The 21,638-nt window shown below is 43.8% G+C and overlaps 1 protein-coding gene across 1 annotated transcript in view; it reads left to right on the top strand.

Moving 5' to 3' along the window:
* Window positions 1-21,638, top strand: part of ARHGEF26 (Rho guanine nucleotide exchange factor 26) — a 140,457-nt gene that overhangs the window by 107,096 nt on the left and 11,723 nt on the right. Inside the window, exon 12 of the mRNA XM_061193533.1 lies at window positions 10,592-10,801. Within this exon, the coding sequence (XP_061049516.1) occupies window positions 10,592-10,801 (210 nt within the window). The remainder of the gene's footprint in view (window positions 1-10,591; window positions 10,802-21,638) is intronic.

The raw sequence follows: 21,638 nt of genomic DNA, 5'->3' as shown, positions 1-21,638 counted from the left end.
GGACTGATACCTGCTGCATATCATCATTATTTCTAGTATTGTGTATCTCCCCAAAGTTTTGGCACAAATCAAATTATTGCTCTTCTGCTTCTAGAATATTTTCTTGTTTAAAAAAAATGGTTTGAAACCTTAAGCCACTGCTACACAGCTGAAGGTTTGGTGCACTCCAAGGCCAAACCTGGATTATGGCCTCTGAAATATGGCCTTAGGAATAATTACATTTAATGCCATGCCTCTCCCTTCCCATCCCCCATCAAGAACCCATGTCAGATGGCAAGTGAGTGAGAGATAACCATTGATCGACTCTTAATCTTTTATAAGTGGTTATGAATCATGTGTACATGTTTGTAGTAGCGATTTTCTTGTAACATCCCTCATATCCGATTAGGAGACACTATAACTTCGTGGCTGACAAAAGTGAATTCAGTATATTTTTCCCTTTATTCAAGGAGGTCAGTGGAGATAAACCTGGATTGCAGTGTGGGGATTACTCCTGCAATTTGGAGTCACCAGCTTCAGAAGCTGCCTACTTTTTCTTCAGAGCTTGCTTAGTTCTGGTTACGCCAGAGAGGAAGCTTCAGTGATGTCAGACAGCCTCTTGGACCTGCCCATCTCCTCTTTGTCAAGGACCATGGGTTCAGGATGTCCCGTGGCAGCCAGGGAGGTCCCAGGTTGGAGAATCTGGAGATCTGTGGTGACAGGAATGGGGGCTTTCTGGTCCTGTTGTGGATCATCGGCCATCTTTCTTGGTGACACTGAATCACAACAGATCCTTACCTTACCAACAAATGTGACCCTCTTCTCCACTATTTGTTATTTTCTCAACAATGAAATAGGAAGCATATGGCATGTTTTTTTTTCCTTTTGGAAGTCTAGTCTTTAGTCTTTTAAAAGAGTCTTTTAAAAGCTGGCTATGCTGTAAAGTGGTCCTGAGCAATGTATTGATACACCTGAAACTTACATAATAGGGAAAAAATCATTAAGAAAATGAATTGACAAACCACAGACTGGGATAAAATATTTTCAAATCATACTTGATAAAGGACTTACATCCAGATTACATAAAGAATTCTTAAAACTCAAAAGTAAACCAACTCAATTTTTAAGTAAGCAAAAATTAGAATAGACATTTCAGCAAAGAAGATCTCCAAATGGCTTTGTATATGAAAAGATGCTCAGCATCACTAGTCATTAGGGAAATGCAGGTTAAAACCAAAATCAGATACCACTTCACAGCCACTAGGATGACTATAATAAAGACAAAGATAGTGTTGGTGAGGATGTAGAGAAACTGGAGCCCTAATACGCTGCTGGTGAGAACGTATTTAAAATGATACAGCCACTTTGGAAAGTAGTCTGGCAGTTTCTTAAAAAGTTAAGCAGTTTACCATATGACCCAGCAATTCCATGCGATGTTCCATCCTAAGAGAAATGAAAACTGTTCACAAAGACTTGTAGGTGAATGTTCATAACATGCGTGTGGCATGTTTGTTAGTCTTCAGAATTATTTTGAGGAACTGAGCAAGTAAGTCTGTTTGAAATCAGTTTTTGGGTAAATATCATGCCTTGTTTTGCTGGTCGGAGCCCCTGCCAAATTATGCATTTCTTGACACAGGTATTTAGCTCTAATTATGCTTAGTCCACTCACTCATTTGCAAAGCACCTGTAATTCTTAGGCTTTTAACAAAATGCCAGGCAATTTAAAGGCATGATGTTCTGCAGGAAGATTTGAAATAATAGCTAATAACATTTACTGACTGTAAGCCAGACATGATTGTAAAAGCTCTACATGCAAAAAGATAATAAATGTATTATCTCATTTAATTCTCCCAGCAATCCTAAGAGATGGGTATTGTTATCCCCAGTTTACATATGAGAAAACACAGAGAGGATCAGTAACTTGTTCAAGATCACAAAGCGAGTGAGTGATGGAATTGGGATTCTTACCAGACATTCTCAATCAAGTCAGTACTCTTACCTGTTACACTGTACTTTATTACTTTAAAATTGTACATTTTTCTACTAAAAATTTGTTTAATTCTAAAACCAAGATTTAAAATTGAAATCAACTTCAGTCATGTGAAAAAAGTGTTTCAACCTCTTAACTCAAAGTAAATTTCAGCATAATCCAATCTCCTCCATCCTAGAAATGTTTAACTAGGGTATTCTTATTCCAGTTAAGCACAAGATCAAGTGTGGGGATTTAGCAGTCATGTTTTCAGAAGGGGAAGAGAAACAAGTTGAAATCTGCAGAGGAAGAATTCTTGTACCTGTCTTGAAGGGAAATGAGAAGAATCTCTTTGATTTTATAAAACCCCACGGACTTTTGTGAATCTGCACATGGGGAAAATGGCGGAGTCGTTATAAATCCCTGAGAGAAAAAGCAAGAGGGTCTAGGAGAGGATCTTAGAGAATGGCCATAAAAAAGGATGACTTAGAACTGTTGCAGAAGGCGTTAGAAGAGGAAGATGGAGTTTCAGGATGTCACAGGGGCTCAACCTCATCAAGTTCTGTAGATGAATAGTGGTGACATCCGGTCACTGGATTTGGTAGGGTGTTGGGCCGCCATGACTTTGGGGAGCAGTTTCACTGGCATGTGGGCAGAAAACGCAGGGAGCTGCTAGCTCAGGAGACGTTTGTCTTTTGACGAGCAGATTCAAGTAAAGATTTTTTTCAGCACAGGGAAACTGTGTGAATGTTTTAAACAAAGCCTATGGAAAAGGAGCTACCGACTAGGTGAAAAATAAATGTTACTTTTGACGATAGAGCCAGAAAATCATTGTGTTTTGTTTTGGATAATCCTTGCTAGCATCTTTTCTTTTAAATTTAACTCTTTTACAAAAGGAAGAATTGGAAGGTCTCCTTCCAATCTGTCAGATTTTGACTCTGAAAGAAAGTTCCAGAACAACGCAAGGTGGAAGGTGAGACAACTCACAGATAAGGCTGACTTGAGCAGGAGGGTAGGAAAGCTGGTCTTTATAGTCTAACCCTTCTTCTCGTTTTCCCCATCTCCATCTTTGCTTTCATATTCCTGGTTCCATCTTGGTCATCCAGCCTATTTCTCATCCTTGGTCATCCTTATTAACGTAAGATGTTTGCTCATAAGGGGTAAGGTGGGAACTCTTCATATGGTATTTGCATGTGTAAAAGCAACCCCTTGGTCACAAGGCCACACAGAAAGACCTGTTCCATCACTACCTCTTTTTTTTTTTTTTTTTTTAAAGAATTGTGTTGCATTCTTTTTTTAAATATTTATTTATGGCTGTGTTGGGTCTTTGTTTCTGTGCGAGGGCTTTCTCTAGTTGCGGCAAGCGGGGGCCACTCTTCATCGCGGTGTGCGGGCCTCTCACTATCGCGGCCTCTCCCGTTGCAGAGCACAGGCTCCAGACGCGCAGGCTCAGTAGTTGTGGCTCACGGGCCTAGTTGCTCCGCGGCATGTGGGATCTTCCCAGACCAGGGCTCGAACCCGTGTCCCCTGCATTGGCAGGCAGATTCCTAACCACTGCGCCACCAGGGAAGCCCCCCATACCTCTTCTTCATGACTGTTATGTACCCAGAGCTTGGACCCAAGGAAGTACCCTGGTTTATGGAGTGAGATTGGGAGCCAGCTTTTTAAAATTTTTCAGATGTTTCTCCAGATGTCCCAATATTATTTGTTGACTAAACCATTAATATTCCACAGATGTGAAATGTCACTTATATCATGTAGTAAATTCTCAGATGTATTTGGGGTCAATTTGTGAAACCACTGTTCTGTTTCACTAGTCCATCTGTCAGCTAATGCCTATCAGTCTGAGTCTTTGAATTACTGTAGCTTTAAAATATGTTTTTAATATATCATATGGCTAGTTCACTCTCATTTTCTTTCACAGTCTGACTGTTCTTTCATGTTTATTTTTCTGCATGTTTTAGAATCAGCTTGACTATTCCCTGTCCTTGCTGCCCCCCAAAATCCTGAGATTTTTTTCAAAGAGATGGTGGTAAAATTATATATTAATTTAGGAAGAATTGATACCTCTTTAATATCAAACTTTTCTATCCATTCAGGCCTTCTTCTAAAGTATTTGAAAGCTGTCTTCATATAGGAGAAACGTGTTAAGTTTAATCCTAAATATTTTGTGGGTTTTGTGTCTATTATAAATAAGATCATTTCTTCCATTATATTTTCTGAGTGTTATTCATTCATATATGGAAAAGACATTTATTTATTTGTTTGTTTATTTGTTTATTTAGCTAGCTGCGCCGGGTCTTAGTTGCAGCCTGCGGGATCTTCATTGCGGCCTGTGGAATCTTCGTTGTGGCCTGCGGGATCTTTTGTTGTTGTTGTTGTTGTTGTGGCATACGGGATCTAGGATCTAGTTCCCCAACCAGGGATCAAACCCAGGCCCCCTGCATTGGGAGCGTGGAGTCTTAGCCACTGGACCACCAGGGAAGTCTCAGAAAAGCCTTTTTCTTTTTAACCCAGCCACTTTAGTGAATTAACTCTTACCTTATAATATATTTTCAGTCAATGATGTTATATGCAAATAATCAGTTGTTTATAGGGCCAAAAAAATTCCATTGCCCAAGAGTCCCTTCACCTGTACCCTCAGGCATCCACAGACACGTGGAATGATGATAGTCTTCACATCTATGCATTTATTATTAAAATTTTTTTTACCTTGAATTGCAAAATATTTCAAACATACAGAAAATTATCGAACACTAACATGCCTATCATCCATGTTTAACAGATATAAATTTCTTGCTATATCACTGTCAGATCTCTTCTTTTTAAATTTATTTATTTATTTATTTATGGCTGTGTTGGGTCTTCGTTTCTGCGCGAGGGCTTTCTCTAGTTGCGGCAAGCGGGGGCCACTCCTCATCGCGGTGCGCGAGCCTCTCACTATCGCGGCCTCTTTTGTTGCAGGGCACAGGCTCCAGATGCGCAGGCTCAGTAGTTGTGGCTCACGGGCCCAGTTGCTCTGCGGCATGTGGGATCCTCCCAGACCAGGGCTTGAAACCGTGTCCCCTGCATTGGCAGGCAGACGCTAAACCACGGCGCCACCAGGGAAGCCCAGATCTCTTCTTTTTAAACAAAAGCCCTGATATAATACTGCAGGTATACCTAAAGCCTCTTCATCATCATCCCTTCTTCCTCCCCCTCCTTCCCAGAGTAAGTCCTGAGTGGAGCTGGGTGTCTGTCACCCTGCACTCACTACTGAGTATGTACATACGCAGCTTTGGTATTCTAAAAATGTATGTATGTTGTATGCAGTTGTAAATACTGTCCTGATTTAAAAGTAATAAATACATGCCCAGTATGAAAAATTCCCACCTTTATAGAAATCTGTGGGAGATGAAGTTCAAAGTGCTCCGTAATAATCACTTTAAGAAATCCGGTGTTGGGACTTCCCTGGTGGTACAGTTAAGAATCTTCCCTGCCAGGGTTCCAGCCCTGGTCTGGGAAGATCCCACATGCCGCGGAGCAACTAAGCCTGTGCGCCACAACTACTGAGCCTACACTCTAGAGCCTGCGAGCCACAACTACTGAGCCCGTGAGCCACAACTACTGAGCCCACGTGCCACAACTACTGAGCCTGCACACCTAGAGCCCGTGCTCTGCAACAAGAGAAGCCACCACAATGAGAAGCCTGCGCACTGCAACAAAGAGTAGCCCCCGCTCACTGCAACTAGAGACTGTCTGTGCGTAGCAACGAAGACCCAGTGCAGCCAAAATAAACAAATAAATTAGTTAATTAAAAAAAAAAAGAAATCCACTGTTCACAAAAAGGTGTATCAGTTTTCAGCCCATGCTGTTAGGTAGCATGTAGTAGAACCAAACACTATGGAGCTGCTTAACAAAAGAACGCCTTCCAAGGGAAGAATAATTGAGGTACTTATTTACCACCATATCCTGTTCTCTACTGATAGCTTTTTATCTTGTTAAGAAAAGAAAGGAATCTCAACAAAGGTTACTAGGACTTTAAGCGGGTTTCAACAGGGAGACCCATCATTGTTTATACCACAGAGCAACAGGCTTGTATAGATTTGATTGCTGCGCCTGATAGGAGCCTCTGCTTGCACAAAGCTGCTGCTTGTTTCATGAGCAGCTGGTAAACTTGGAGCCTGTCTAAGACAATCAGAGGAAGTCTACATGTAAACTTCTCCGTGCGAGGAAAGGTGGTTTTTCCATTTGCCTTTTTCTGAGCAGTTTAACTTCCTAATTGCATGATCCAAATTGTTTCAGAGACTATGTACACCATATGTTTGCTAAATGGAAGAAACAAACATGGGGAAGTCTGATTAGCATCAACTTCCCTAGGAAAGGAGCATCTTTCCCAACCCAGCTGAGCTTGCTTTGTACTTACTGGACACGGGTGGGTCGGCAGAGGAGGAAGTGGGGTTGTAAACGGCTGCATCTGACTGTGGATTCGCTCCTCTTCTGCTTAAGCCCATATTTTAACAGTTATCCTTCTGTATTAGCAGGAGAGAGACAGTAGGTGCTGGCTGACATGAGGAGAATGAATTTCACTCAGTATTTAGCAGATTTAGAGAGGGGAAAATATTATTTTGAACCTTTATGAGATTAAGTGTGTGAGTGTGTGTGTGAGAGAGCACAAACATGCTAGCAAGAGTGAGCTCCTTTTTAGTTTTTATTCCATTGGGTTTGAATAACGGCTGACAAGGATGAATCATCAACTTACTTGACTACTGTTAAATCAAGTTTTTTATATTAAATTCATTAAAGGAGTAGTGAAGAAGTTGTGGACATTATGTATCACATAATGAAGACGTTTGCAGGTCTAGATGAAATAATGATATTGGGTGACTGCTATTGAATCAGTTAAAAAAAAAAAAAGCACACTTGTTTCCTGCATCCTATTTTGGATACAGAAGGCAAAACAGTGGGAAAGTTCTGTGTCCAGGCACATTCAGTGACCCAGATGTGCAGATGTGTAGACACGGATACCTTGAGGTGAACTCACATAGCTATAAATAAAGTGGCTGCCAGTTTCATCCAGTATCATCCCAGCTGGACACCTGAGAGAACCACAGGTATAAACTGGATCAAACGGTCACCCTAGGTCTTAATGGCATTGCAGTTGTCATGGCTTAAGAGAACAATTAAAAAAACATTCTATTAACTTGTATACTTCTGCTGTCTCTAATTACCCCTCAAAGACAAAGATTCAACATATCGATGAAACAACAGTAGCTGGTATTGTTTGTATTTAGGCAAACACTGGTTGTATTTAGGCAAATGCTGGGGGAAATATGAACTCTGAAAATTAAGAGGGAAGAAAAGACTTAACTAGTTTTTTCATATTTGTTTACATTAGTTTCCTGTGAACTCTTCATCTTGAATTCTACTGGGGACTACCTAGTAAGTAAAGCCACTTCATGCTGAAGACTTTTTGGAACTTGAGTCATCTTGAACGATGGCTTTATAGCATATCTTTGCCTTTTATTTCTTTGGGAATGCAAAGGATGCCTTTGCAATGTCATTATTTAGGGCACTGCCTACATACCCCATGTGTGCCACATTAAGGAGCTTGGATTTCTCTGTCTGAAGCAGAATTATTTTTAACTGGAAATGGGCGTCTTTAACTAAAAGGTCATCTTTTTAAACTTGTGAGTTGGACCAAAAGAGTAACTCAGAGGTGCAGAGAGAGGACAGTAGCAAGCAAGTCCTTGTTCATCTTGTTTTTTTCTCTTGTTTTTGCTGTTGTTGTTGAGGTTTTGCTTTTGTCTTTATTTTTTACTTTTTGGTTTTATCCTGAGTCCTGGGTTTTACTACATCTGTGTCTGAGCTATCTAGACAATATTATAAGCTTTACTTGCTGTATGGTCAGGCCACTCAAGATGGCTGTTCTCTTGTTCTCTGTACATCCCCTGCTGGAGCAGTGCCACCTACACCTTACCCACAGGAACGTGCTTGCCCCCTGCCCCAGCTAGTGATTGTTCTAATCATCAGGCCAGAATGATTCCATCTGCTAGTTTATTAAAGAGAAACATCTACCCTCGTGATGGTCATTAACCTGAGGGGCTGTGAGTGATGTGCCCCAGCTGCTGGTCTCCCTGGTAACTGATAAGCCCCCCTGGCGTCACTTCCCCCTATAAATGGTAGCCTCCTTCTCCCCCGCCCTGAGCAATGAAGACTCCTGCCCTGTCCCGCCCGCTGTCTGCAGCACAGGCCGCGGATGTTTCGGATGTGTGAGATCCCCTCTCCAATAAACCACTGATGTCTCTGTTGCTGTTTCCGAGCTCTTTCTTCGGTCTCGAGGCTGGGCAGCTACGAGGCTTGTAGGCCTGCAGGGTGCAGCCTGACACCAGCTTTGCCAAAAATCGACTCCTTTGTTTCTGGTAAACACGGTCTTTTAAAAGTATAACGTTGTTTGTTTGTAAAGTGTATTACCCTGCTTCCTCCTTTTATAAAAATTATGTGACCTTTGATAAACCTCATTTTGATATGAGAAATATTTTATATATTCTGAGTATGGTTGTGCTGGTCCGTCGGCAGTCTCAGGGGAGCTTTGGAGGTGATCTTGCCATGTGAACTTTCAGTTAATACAGATGATTATCCTAGCAACAAACAGACTTGATCAAAAGGCAGTATTTTGCTTTTATAGATGATATAACTGTGTTTGCCAGTTTTGGAGGGGGAAGAATCTATCAACCTAAATTTTAAAAATGATTATAAAGTTTCTAAAGGAGAGTTACAGGGAGTGGTTGACAGGCAGATGCCCGCCACCGAATGAAAAACTTTCTAAGAAATCTTGAACAAAATGGCCTATTCCAAAATTCCTAGTATAGCTGGGGACAAGGATTTTTTTTATCTCTTAGCTCTCCTGAGTTCATACATTTGCATTTATTATTAAGTAAGGTAATTATCCAGTATGGTTCCTAGAATACATTAAAATGTATTGCACGGTCATCCATTTACTCAGCAGTTATTATTGAGCTCTGCCGTGTTCAACTGAGAGTACAGATAGAGAATAGAGGGGAGGTGTATCTAACCAGAGTTGGGATTTGCCAAGGAAATGAGTGTGTATGCAAGGAGTGATTGTAAGTAGGTATCAAGAAATTCAAGTTGGATAAGTGAATAAGCATGAATGAGAGGACATGAAGGGTTTAAGGATGGAGGGAAAGGTGGTGGAGTGAGTGGGTTGTAGGAATGGTGGGTTAAAATTGTTGAGGTTGAGGATTAGAAGAGGTGAGTCAAAGGGATTGGCGGGACTGGTTAGACAGGGGTGTTTGACGTTGGGATTGCAGAGAGGTTGCAGTTGGTGGTAGTGACAAGGTTGATTGTTGACAGGGAAGTCAAGGAACTGAGAGGCCGGGGTAATGGAAGGATTGCCACATGGAAATTCAAGGAAGTAGTGTTGGAGAGTGACAGTTAAGCCAGCAACTAAACGCATGAGTGAGGATGAGGCATGATCCAGGGGCCTGGAGATGACTGTGATGATGAGATAGAGACTGCTGGCATGAGCATCAAAGCTGGGGACCTTCTGGGAGGAGGAGGAAGCAATCATTGTCTAGGAGTAACGAGACTCAAGCAGGCAGAGAGCCTTCAGAGGAGGCTGTGCTCTCTAGAAGAGCCAAGTGTCTGTTAAGGCAAGAAGGTAAAGGGAGAGTTCAGAGAAGGGGCGGAGGATTTAGAAGATTTTGCTGGATTCCCTAAATGAGGTGCATTTCCAGAGGATGCAGTGGAATGCTTCAGCCGAGGGGCTTAGGGCGGTGAGGCCCAATTAGGCATGTTCACAGCACTGTGCAGGTGAGAGTACATTCAGGGGAATGAAGAATACCAGGTGGTCTTGGGCATAAGCAGGGATAGAGGGCGTGGCGGGATCAGTCCTGGTGGTTTCTGAGCAGGTGGTGAGGCCATGCATGCTGGAGGGAAGGATGGGTTGGGCGTCTTGCCAGAAGCAAGCAGACCTCTGGGGCTGTTCTTTCCTCCTGTGCCTGGTGGTTTGGAGGCTGCGAGGGCAGCTTCGCTACCCAGAGTGTGAGTAGGTTTGAGATGACCTCTATCCTGCGGATGAGAGTAAGGCTGGGGAAGTATAGCTGTTCAAGCCTTACCATGATGCATGTCTGTCTCACTTGTTGCAAGAAAATGCCAGGAAAATGTAAAATAAAACCTAGAGGGTTTAATAATTGTTTTTTTTTAAATTTTTATTGGAGTATAGTTGATTTACAATGTTGTGTTAGTTTCAGATGTACAGCAAAGGGAATCAGTTATACATGTACATATATCCACTCTTTTTTTAGATTCTTTTCTCATATAGGCCATTACAGAAAATTGAGTAGAGTTCCCTGTGCTACACAGTAGGTGCTAATAATTGTTCTTAATATTGCTTTTATATGTAAGATACAATTTAGTATACTACAGAAAAATAGTAATTAACAGGTTTAATTTTGGAGGGTTATATTGACACGTAATCAGTAGATTAATTCAGAGTCCAATTCCTATTTTAAAATAAATCATTCTCTCCCTGTCCTCCTTCCCTCCCCTGCCACCTTCCCCCAAAATGTGATTTGAAAACCGATAACGTCCCAGTCTCATCCACTGAATTACTGATAGGTTCTTTTTCCCTCTTCCTTACAGTGAAGAAAGTTACAATGTCAATGATTATTCCTTAAGAGATCAGCTACTGGTGGAGTCTTGTGACAGCGAAGAGCTTAATTCTTCTCTAGGGAAGAACAGTTCCGCAGTGCTTTATTCAAGACAGAACTCTGCTAGTCACCTCTTTACGCTGACAGTCCTTAGTAACCACGTGAACGAGAAAGTGGAGATGCTGCTGGGAGCTGAGACTCAGTAAGTATGTGCAAGGAGAGGGTTTCAGAATATCTGCTGTCGGTCTTCCCTACCTAATTACCCTTGGTCCACAGACTCCCTAAAAACAGTAAACTCTACCTACTATTTATTTATTTTTTATTGATTACCTGTTATGCACCAAGCATAGGGCTGGGTGCTTTATACAGATGCTCGTCTTCTCACTGTGATCTTCTCAGTGTCCTGAGAGATGGATATTGTTATTTTCATCCCCATGACTCCTGATGGATGTGTTGTGCTTTAGGTGGTGTGCTTTTATATTTACAGAGTGTTTTAAAAATCATTTTATTTTAATCATTGATAAAATTATGACCCAGGAGCCCTAGGAATATGACCTAACTGGTAGTTTGATCTTAGGCCCTGAGTTTTCTTAGCTACTGAAATTGAAGTCATTTTGTATCACCTACCTTCGACCAGGCAGCAGAAAGACCAGTGATTTCTGTCAAAAGAGATACTCAGTTTGGGGAACTACGTTTGTTGCAGGAAGGGAAACCCCTTCCAGGGCCTGAGAAAATGGGCTCTTGTCTAACACTTGGAAATGAATTGTCTGAGGAGACATACGTACTGACAAAGCGAAAGACTTTATTGGGAAGGGGCGCCTGGGCGGAGAACAGCAGGGTAAGGGAACCCAGGAGGACTGCTCGGCCATGTGGCTCTCGGTCTCAGGTTTTATGGTAATAGGGTTAGTTTCTGGGTTGTCTCTGACCAATCATCTTGCTTGTGCCCATATTTGATCTGACTCAGGGTCCTCCCTGGTGGTTCTTGCATCTCTCAGCCAAGATGGATTCTAGCATGACCGTTTCTGGGAGGTTGGCCCACATTATGGGCTGGCATCTCCTCCTTCCTTTCGGCCCCTCCCGAATTCTCCTGGTTAGTTTTCCATGGCAGCACCATGACCTTATCAGGACCTCCTGTTGTGAGACAACTCATGCAAGTGGTTATCGTCGTGCCTGGCCAAGGTGGGCAGTTTCGATCAACGGTTCCCTAACATGTTGACGATCCCTCTTTCCCATCCAGAGTTTATGCAGAGGCAGAAGCCATCCTGTTTGTGCCTGCAGTTTCACCAGCAGTTAGTAGGCAGTCCATCCTCACACAGGATGAAGGCAAGGGGGCTTAATTGTCAAGTCCACCCGTGCTGCTACTGAACCAAACTTGGGTCTGCTTGCCCGTGCACAGTAAAGCCAATCTACTGACACTGGGTTGTGGTGAAGGAAAGTGCAGTGTTTATTGTAAAGGCACCAATACAAGGAGGATGGGTGACTCGCACTCTAAAAACCCCCAAATCCCCGAAGGAAAGGCCATGTGAGGGAGGGTGGTCCCAGGGTATGTGATCAGCTCGTGCACAGTTCTCTGATTGGCTGGTGTTGAGGTAACAGGTTGGTCGACATTATGAATCCTTAGGTGCCAGTCGGTCTGGGGGCTCATGATCATCAAGTAGTTAAGTTCTTCCATTTGGTGGTGGTTTTAGCATCTGTAAAAAACAACTCAGGAAATGTGCATCGGATACTGTTACCTAGGTACTTCAGAGAGGAGCAAAAACAGAGGGTTTTGGCGGGGTCGGGTGGTGTCTGTCTTGGGAAGGCCCTGTAGGGTCCTGTTTGGTTACATTGCGATTTTGTCCATGTAGAGATAGCTGACCAATTTGTTTGGAAACTGGAAACCTCCCCTTAGAACCATCATCATAGGCAGGTATTATGTTGGGTCAGAGGGTGGAACAGTGGAGGGAAAGGAGAAGTTCCCTAATTCTTGGTCCTCTGGGGTTCCTACGCCGTCTCCCACTTGGCTCCTACATGGTGTGATTCAAATGGGTCAGCAGCTCTTGAGTAACAACCCTAAGGCTGTAACAGAATCTTAGCGAAAGCCAACCCGAAGAGATCATCTCCACTTTCTAAGAGTATTTTAACAGGGTCCCTGGATTGTTAGAGAGATATAAGAAAAGAAAAAGAAGGAAAAAAGCCGTCCACATAAAAACGATAAATGCTCATTTCCTGTTTTTGGCACTAGAAGTAACTTTTCCAAGGCTGAAGAAAACCAAGAGGGGCAGGGTGATAGAAAGCTATTTGAGATTTAAAAACAGCCGAAAGAGAGTATTCCAAATGCGAAAGAGTATTCCAAATGTGCTCAAGAGCTAACAGAGGGAATGGATAAGAAAAGGAGCGTCATCCTCTGTGTTTGTTTATAAAACAAAGAAATCCCTCTTCCTAAGGTCCCAGAATTCTTCCAGGAAACTGCTGGAAAGCCCTGCATTCCAAGGATGCTCCTCTGTGTTTTCCCCTCTGGGGAGGGCACCTCCGGTGGGTGCAGTGCTTGCTGGTCTGTGCAGGTGACTAGCAGGAGACACACCCAAGACCAGGGCTGAGGAAGGCATTTCTTTGACTCTAAAGATGATTAAACCCCTTGGCCTGTGAAGATAGACCTAGACCTCTTCTGTTTGGGGAAGCCTCTCTTAAAAAAAAGAGAATTTAGTATGTCTGAGCTTTGGATCTTAAAGGACTTTAAGGATGAAAAAGTCTTAAACACTTTGGAGATTACTGCTTGTTATAAAGAATTCTCAGAAATGAAGATTTTAGTTTGTCTTTTTTAGTAAGGGAGAAAGTGTTGTTGGTTTCGCTTTACGTTTTCCTTTTCTCTGTGTTTATAAGGATTGTTTGCTCTTTATCAGCAGAGCTTTTCCTGACTGTCTCATTCATAATTTATGTAATCTCTACTGCTGGTTTCTGAGATTATTCCAAGACAGTAGGCAGTAAACCGGCCTGTCCAGTTTTTACACCAAGGCTAGATCCTTCCCTGGGACGTTCTGTAGCCTTTGTTCCACCCTCTTGCCTTTTGATCTTGCCATGGACTGAATGGACGTTCATTTCCTCAATGAGAAATGTTCTCAGAATATCTAGTTATGTCACCCGTAAACCCGTGGGTATGACTCATATCTGTAGTTCTTTCATTAATAGCAAGAGAACATTCCAGAAGGGGCAGAGGGGCGGCTGTCTCCTTGGGTACGGAAGAAGTGACTCCCTCACTCCCCCCCCCCACTCAATTACAGTTAAAGTAAATAACTGGACAAATACTTTTAAACCTACAAGGCATAAAGTATCATTGGTGCTGAAAGAAAGTATATGACAGCCAGGATGCACTTTCCTTAAAACAAAACACAACAAAACCAAAAAACACCCAATCAGCGTTTAAAAGTCTAGCGAGTCGTTACATGCTGTATTTGGAAATGTGCAGGCCAGCTCTGGGTTACCTGGTTTTGAGCAATCAGAGTTTTGGCCTATGCAGAATGTTTTCTTTGCTTCTAAGATTTGCCAAATGCATAGGTATGTTTTTTAACGTTTCTCTCTTTTATGTTATACATGGTTAAAGTGGTCCATTAGCAAGCTAGTTGAGAAGGTTTTCACCACAACCCAGGCCTTGAGTAATTGCAGAATTTCAGACCAGTCGACTACATTCTTTGGCTTCTTATTCTTTGGTTTGAAAAAGAATAGGGTTTGTACCTAAATATTTACCTTCTTTGAAAAACTGTTCCATAGTAGAGGCACCTGGGACTATATGGAATGTGAAATCAGCCGAAGGAAGGGTGCAGCTGTTTGGCACAAGGACGGTTCAGCTATTATAAGGCAGTGAAGTTGTGGAAGAACAGATCAATAGCTTTGATTACATAAAGAATGCAGAAAAGCTCACCAAAAGGAAATGGGGCAAACGCTTAGTGAGCATCTGGGATGTGCCAGGCACAGGGCTAGCTAGGGAGCATGAAGGGAGCCTTGGGTGTTTCTAGAGAAGGATGGTACTTCAGAGCTGAAGCATATAAGTAAGATGACTGTACATCTTGGTTTCTTTGGGATCAGCGCTATGTCTGTTGTTCTGGCAAAATTAAGAATAGCACCCTCTTTGGCTTTCCAAAGTGTCTTTAGACGATAAAATATGTTGTGACCCTAATTATAGGTCTGTAGTCCAACTCCCTCAGTTTTCTCCCAGATGTAAGAGGAGACGCAAAAAGGTGAAGTGTTTTGCCTAAAGTCACACAGGAGGTGAGTTACTGCCAACATGGGACTAGACCTTGACCTTCGTGAATCTGATGTTCTTTCTAATAACAAATTTTAAGCTTCCTACTGAGAAGCTGCCATCTCGGAGACTCTATTCCGCCCCCATCTTGCTGCTCAACTTGGCCTTGTTCCGGCTCTGGAACGGAAACTCCAGGAAGCTAGTTGCTATTACATGTGAAAAACTACTAAAATGTGATTTTTTAAGTTCATAGACTTAAAATGAAAAAGTTTGTGGTAAATTTAAGGCATCATATGGTTCGAAATATTTTATAATAAAATGCTGAATAGATGTTGCATCCCTCAAATTATCTTCCATTTAAAACTTCCTTTCTTGTTCCTTTGCCTATGTTTTTCCTACTTCCTGGAATGCCCTTCTCAGAACTCCTCGAATTACCAAGTATCTTACTTGTCAGGGCTCACGCCCAGTGCCGAGTCTTTCCTCTACAAGGAAGCCCCCTCAGCGCTGCTCCTGGTGATCTTGTCCCCGAGAATTCCAGGTGCTTGCTGTGTGTGCCCCTCTTGTTAGTTCATTTTTCTCCTCCTGTTTTCTGTCTTGCCCACCCTCTGCTGTACTACTGCTGGCCCCCAACCCACCCCTAAGTCTCTCCTTCCCTTTACAGCTGCACTTCTCAAGAGAGCAGCTTTCATTTCTCCCTATTTACTCAGTGAATTTTTATTGTGCACCTGCATCCTTTCAGGCGCTATTCTAAGTGCTGGGATGTAGTGGTGAACAGTGCAGAGACCAGACCCCTGCCCTCTGGGGGCTTCTGTTCCACTGAAGAACCTATGCCTGTGTGCTTCCTGCCCTCAAGGAGGTGACTTTGGTGGCACTGAACTTTTGCCAGTCTGCCTGGGCAGATGGCCTACAGTGAACTGGGATGGTGGGAAAGCATTTCTTCATCCAATTTCAAAAATAAGTAAGTGCGGGCTTCCCTGGTGGTGCAGTGGTTGAGAATCTGCCTGCCAATGCAGGGGACACGGGTTCGAGCCCTGGTCTGGGAGGATCCCACATGCCACGGAGCAACTAGGCCCGTGAGCCACAACTACTGAGCCTGCGCGTCTGGAGCCTGTGCTCCCAACAAGAGAGGCCACGATAGTGAGAGGCCCGCACACCGCGATGAAGAGTGGCCCCCGCTTGCCACAACTAGAGAAAGCCCTTGCACAGAAACAAAGACCCAACACAGCCTAACTAACTAACTAACTAACTAACTAACAGTAAAGCCAGGAATGTATTCCGGAGTGTTAAGGGCTGGGATGGGGATCTGTCCTCTAAATTAGATGGCAGAGGAAGACTTCTCCAGATGACATTTGGGACTGAGCCCTGAGTGCCTGGAAGGAATCCATCCATGGGAAAATGCAGGGCCAGAACGGTCCAGGCAGAGGGCACGGCAAGTGCCAAACTCCTAGGGAAACAAGTTCGAGACCATCAAACTTGGCTGGAACGTAGTGAAATTGGCTAGATCAGAATAAGCCAGGGAGAGAGTGGGTGGTTGAGAGGCTGGTGGAGCCCAGAGCGTTTTAGAGCAGAGTTATTCCAGTGTGGTCTGTGGGCTGCCAGGCCTCAAACCGCTACTGGCCCGGCTTGAAGGAAGCAGTCAAAAACTATAGCAGTTGGACATTTCTGCAGCATCAAAGCATGTGATTATTTTATCAGTAACTCATTTTTATTGTATTTGAGAACACCTGGTCCACAATGAATTGGAGCAGAGGTGGGCGTTGGGGGTGGTGAAGACCAGTTCTTCACCCCAGATATTTTGAGAAGCACTGGTTTAGAGCCTCCTAAGCTGGAATGGGGAGTTCCATGGAAGACTGGTGTGGACACAGGAGTTTCAGTGGGGAGAGCAGTTAGGGTCCTGTTGCATTAGTCCAGGGGAGTCTTTTAATGATTTTTTAAAACTTACTTATTTTTGGCTGCAATGGGTCTTCGTTGCAGTGCACAGGCTTCTCATTGCAGTGGCTTCTCTTGTTGCAGAGCATGGGGCTCTAGAGTGAAGGCTCTGTAGTTGTGGTGCACGGGCTCAGTAGTTGTGGTGCACGGGCTCAGCAGTTGTGGCTCATGGGCTCAGTAGTTGTGGCTCGCGGGCTCAGTAGTTGTGGCTCGCAGGCTCTAGAGCGCAGGCTCAGTAGTTGTGGCGCACGGGCTTAATTGCTCCACGGCATGTGGGATCTTCCCAGACCAGGGCTCGAACCTGTGTCCCCTGCATTGGCAGGCAGATTCTCAACCCCTGCGCCATCAGGGAAGTCCCAGTCCAGGGGAGTCTTGATGTTGGGATGGAGTGTGGTCTGTGCGAGGAGATGGAAACCTAACATTGTGGAGGTGGAGACAACAGGACCAACTGAAGGACAGGATGAGTTGGGGTGGCTGTGAGTGAAAGAGAGGAATCGATGATGCTTTGGGTTTTTGGCTTGAGCAGCTGACGCCCTATATTGAGTTACTCCTTGACCGTCTTCAGTATGGCGTCTTCCTCTGCCACCCAGTTGAGGGCGCTCCATCAGAAGATGAGCAGTGGCTTCCTAGGTACCACACCCAGCAGTCCAGTCTCCCGCTTTCTTTACCTCTAATATCATTTAATTTTGTTAGCTGCCCAGCTCTCTGACGCTCACCCCCTTTCTGAGATGTTCTCAAGCTGTAATCTGTGTGCTCTTAGTTCTTCTCCCACATGTAACCTTTCCTCTTCACTTCCCCTTCAGAAATGCAGCCTGTCTGGAACCAGTCATCACCAGCACGCTCTGCTTTCCCTGACACACACATTTCTGTAAATGGTACCCTTGACACCATTTCAAGGTACCCAGTCTGGAGACTTGGTGTCGTTTCTGATGCTTCTAGATCTGAACAGATCCATCCCGGACTGGTTCTTCCTGTATGAAACGCTGTTGCATCTTCCCACATGTTTCCATCCCACTACCTCCTTCCCAGGGCAACCCATACATCCTTTATCTTTTGAACCACCCTCAAAGCCTCCTAACCATTCTTCTCTCCAATCAGTTTTTCACGGTTTTATTACTAATCCCCACACTCAGCTCCAGTTTTGTCCTTTTCTCACTTTGTATGTAGCAGGTTCCCAATAAATATTTTTTGGAATTGCCCTACAATTAATAAAATTTGCTTTTCTATATCCAAGGCAAGGTAGACTAGTAGCAGCATGTAGAGAAATACTGCTCCTCTATCAGTCTCTATTCACTGGGGGTTTTGTTTGTTTGTTTGTTTTGTGCTGCTAGAGCAAGTTTTATCTAAATTCCACTTGTTTTTCAACATTTGCTGTCAAGGATGTGGTTAAACTTTTTTTTTAGCATGTACCTCTAAGCAATACTGTGTTATATCTGTTTGCTTGTTAAAGATCTTAAGTTCTGCATTATTAATGAGACAGTGGTTGGTGGAAAATACAGAAGCTTACCCTTGATAAAAGGACAAGGGAGGAATGTTTTACTAATGTCACTTTTCCCTCTGGGCCTTGCAAGAGGAATGTTCAAGGCCGAGAGCCCCCTTTGTCTGCCTTCATTAAAATGAAGCCCAGACAGCTGCAGCTGGCACAGAGCAACACTGTGGCAAGTGGCGTCCTTGGCTTTCTGCGTCCATAATGGAATTTGGATGGCATTTGGGTCCAGCCTGTGCAGAGATGAGACATAAGGACACGTTCAGTAATGAACGAAAACTTTCTTCACCCGTTCTATTTAGCTATGAGATATAATCACCTTAAGCTGTAAGCAAAGGCCCTTCTCAAAGTTTCTGTCTCACAAACTGAACCAGACGCCTAATAGTCCTGTCAGCCATTCTGACAACCCATTCCTGGGCCCTCCTGATAAAGGGGCATTGTTTGCGGGCAGTCTTTTGCTCTCTTCCTGCTTCTGTTAATGATTTAATTAACAGGAAGTAAATAGGTTGGGATAAAATTGTAAATAGTACGTCTGACATACTCTTCATCCTTTAAGAAAAATCCACATATAGAGATCACAATTTGTATGGGAAAAAAAATGTATTTATTACAGATTGTAGTATTTTTTTCTTCATTGAATCTGGAATCTATGTCCAATAATCTTTTACATTTGTACAGTGCCCGTCAAGATACTTAAATCTTTGGTGATTCCTCATCACTGACCTCCAGTAAAACAGGAGAGCAGGTGATGGTGTAGGTCTTTTTTCCAAGGAAACAGGTAGTTGACCCGCTTAAGGTTAACTTCAGGATTCTGGACCAGACTAGGTCTCATGAGCTGTTTGATATGATAAACAGGAAACAGTTGATTTAACTATATAACATGTCATGGAATCTAAATTTCTAGAACTCTTAGTGGGCTAGGGGAACTACTTTGCTTTGGTTAGATTTTTTAAATTAGTAAGTTGAGCTGGTGTCCAGCTTTATAAGGCTTTGTTGCACATCATTCATGAGGACGATTTTTGCCCTGTGGGTTTTCTTTAATGGATCAGCTTATTGATCTCATCTCGTTGAATTGAATGTGTGAGAGAATGAACAAAAACAGCCATCTCCATGATCCTATTCCTTAGGAAGACTTTTTCCCCAAAGGCCATGGGTATAGGAGTTTCACAAGGAACCATAGGTAAAGTTGTAGGCTGTGAAAAGGAGCACAAAAGGTATACATCTGGTCAAATGCCATTTTCAAAGGGATAAAAGGAAGGTTAAACAGCAGCTGAGGTCTCTTCACTTCTATTGAAAATCCAGGGAGACCCCCCTCCAGTGGTGAAGCCCTTTGTGGGCGTTTGTTCCATTCCGTCTCATTCACAGTCCTACCTCTGTTTCACACCCTGCTTCCTACTTTCTTAGTGTGGATCTGTGTTTTCTAGCAGATGCCTGGTATTCAATGCGAAGTCCAGCTTGGCTGTATCTTCAACCTTTGTGCAATTAAGTTTAAACCTACGGTGCTTAATTAATCATATGAGGGACAGGACAAGATACTGTGACAGCTGACTCCTGAGTGGGGAGCTGTAGGTGCATCATTTCATGCCGTGCATAGAGAAAGGACTGCGCTTCCAGATGTTTATGTGGAAAGGGCCTCTTCTCGACTCTCAGATGGGTTTTATTTAGAGGGCACCATCCCAGCACGTCGCACAATGTGTTGGATTCTGTGTGCGTCTGTCTTTTGCTCTGTCTGCTCCCTCACTGAAGGAAGGCTGTGGAGAGCAAGAGGCCCCATTTTACTCACTTGGCAGCCCCAGCCTGGCACAGGGCTCCTGCAAAGGCAGGGACTTGGTGAATGTTGTTTGAAGGAAGGAGGGGTCAGGAGCGCCTTAGAAGTTGAGCTGCCCCGGGTCCCCATTAACGGCATTGCTGATTCTGGCACTTTGGGCAAAGGGAAATCTCAGTAAGCTGGGTGTGGCATGGGTTGTGAATTCGTGTTGATTGTCTCACCTCGTCCCTGGAGAAAATAGCTAGGCCCGGGGTTTTCTTGTTCTTAGAGTTCCATTTTATGTGGAGTGAGTCTCCTCCCTGCTTTAGAGATGCAGTGCTTTCCGCCTCGTGACGGGAGGGAGCTCCTTGGCATGGCTCTTGGAAGCCCTGGGTAATGCCGTGCGGTTTTGATGGCATCTCAGAGGGAGTGGGACTGATTCAATTGAAGCCATTTCAAGAAGCGGCTCCTTTCAGCGAGGCAGTAAGGACTGTCTTGCTCTGTCCTCTGGAGCCCCTGGGAGGGGCCGCCATGTCGAAGGGATGCCATTAGCATCCAGGCAGCATGCTGCAGGAGTGAAAGATTTTTCACCTGGACTTCTAGAAACTGGCTGCAGGGTGAGGCTGCCGCTAAAAGCGGCCACTCAAATGCCCGAGACGGTCCACGGCTGGGAGATCTGACTTGAAGGACTGCAGACAGCAGTTAGGGCCATGTGAAGATGTCATGGTAAGCCAAAGATGAGTCTGACATGTCTGGGTATGGCATGTGGAGACGCAAATGGGTCGTTTTAGGTTACTTCTGGCGAACTGCTCTTCCATCCTTAAGATATTGTTCAGCTTTCAGTTGCCTTTGGACTTTGGAAATTCTAGTTGAGCCTGAATTTTAAAAATCTTACCCAACGAAGAGATATCAAAGATTTAAGTGTTTGCTTGGGATTATCTGAAAGGAGGTTGTGCTTTACTTGTTCCTTATAAAACCACCCTGAAGCCTTTTGTCCTGTATTAGAGAGACAAAGGTTCTAAAAGCAAGACGGTGTCATCAGTTTTTACATAAACTGTGCATATTACTACTTGACTCACCAGCTCGACCAGGGCCCAGCCTCCTTTTCTTCTTTTAAGTAAGTCTGTCTTTCAGCAGACTGCAGTTTCCACCCTTCCTGCCGTCCCTCGTTATTTTGTGAGCACCTGCTAGGGAGCATCACCTCTTTGATCCCTGGCTGCCTGGCTTATATTCTGACTCTACCACTTAGCAGTTTTACTGTGAGCAGACACTTAACAGTTCAGACTTCAGCTTCGTCTTCTGAAAAAAATTGGGAATAATAACGGTAGTATTTGTAAGACGGTTGTAAAGATTAGACTAGATGGTACTCGCCAAAAACAAAAAAGCACAGTACCTGGCATATATGTGATCCCCTATGCTATTTAGAACAAGATCCAATAACTGTCCTTGGGGAGTTTATGGCCCAGTCAGAGAAACAGACAAGCCCATAAAAGATCGGGGGTCAATGAGTAGTAGTGATTTATCCGAGGTCAGGGTTTACAGAGCTCCTGTTATGTGCAGGCAGTTGTGGAGATAAGGTGCCTGGCTTCAGGAGGCCTACAGCTGCCGGGCAGTGTGACAGAGCTGTGCAGAGGGGGGCGTGGGAACAGGATTATCAA

The sequence above is a fragment of the Eubalaena glacialis genome, chromosome 6, assembly GCF_028564815.1.
Source record: "Eubalaena glacialis isolate mEubGla1 chromosome 6, mEubGla1.1.hap2.+ XY, whole genome shotgun sequence".
In the NCBI taxonomy this organism is placed as follows: domain Eukaryota; kingdom Metazoa; phylum Chordata; class Mammalia; order Artiodactyla; family Balaenidae; genus Eubalaena; species Eubalaena glacialis.
The sequence above is the reverse complement of the archived record's forward strand: the minus strand, read 5'-3'. Positions and strand labels throughout refer to the sequence as shown.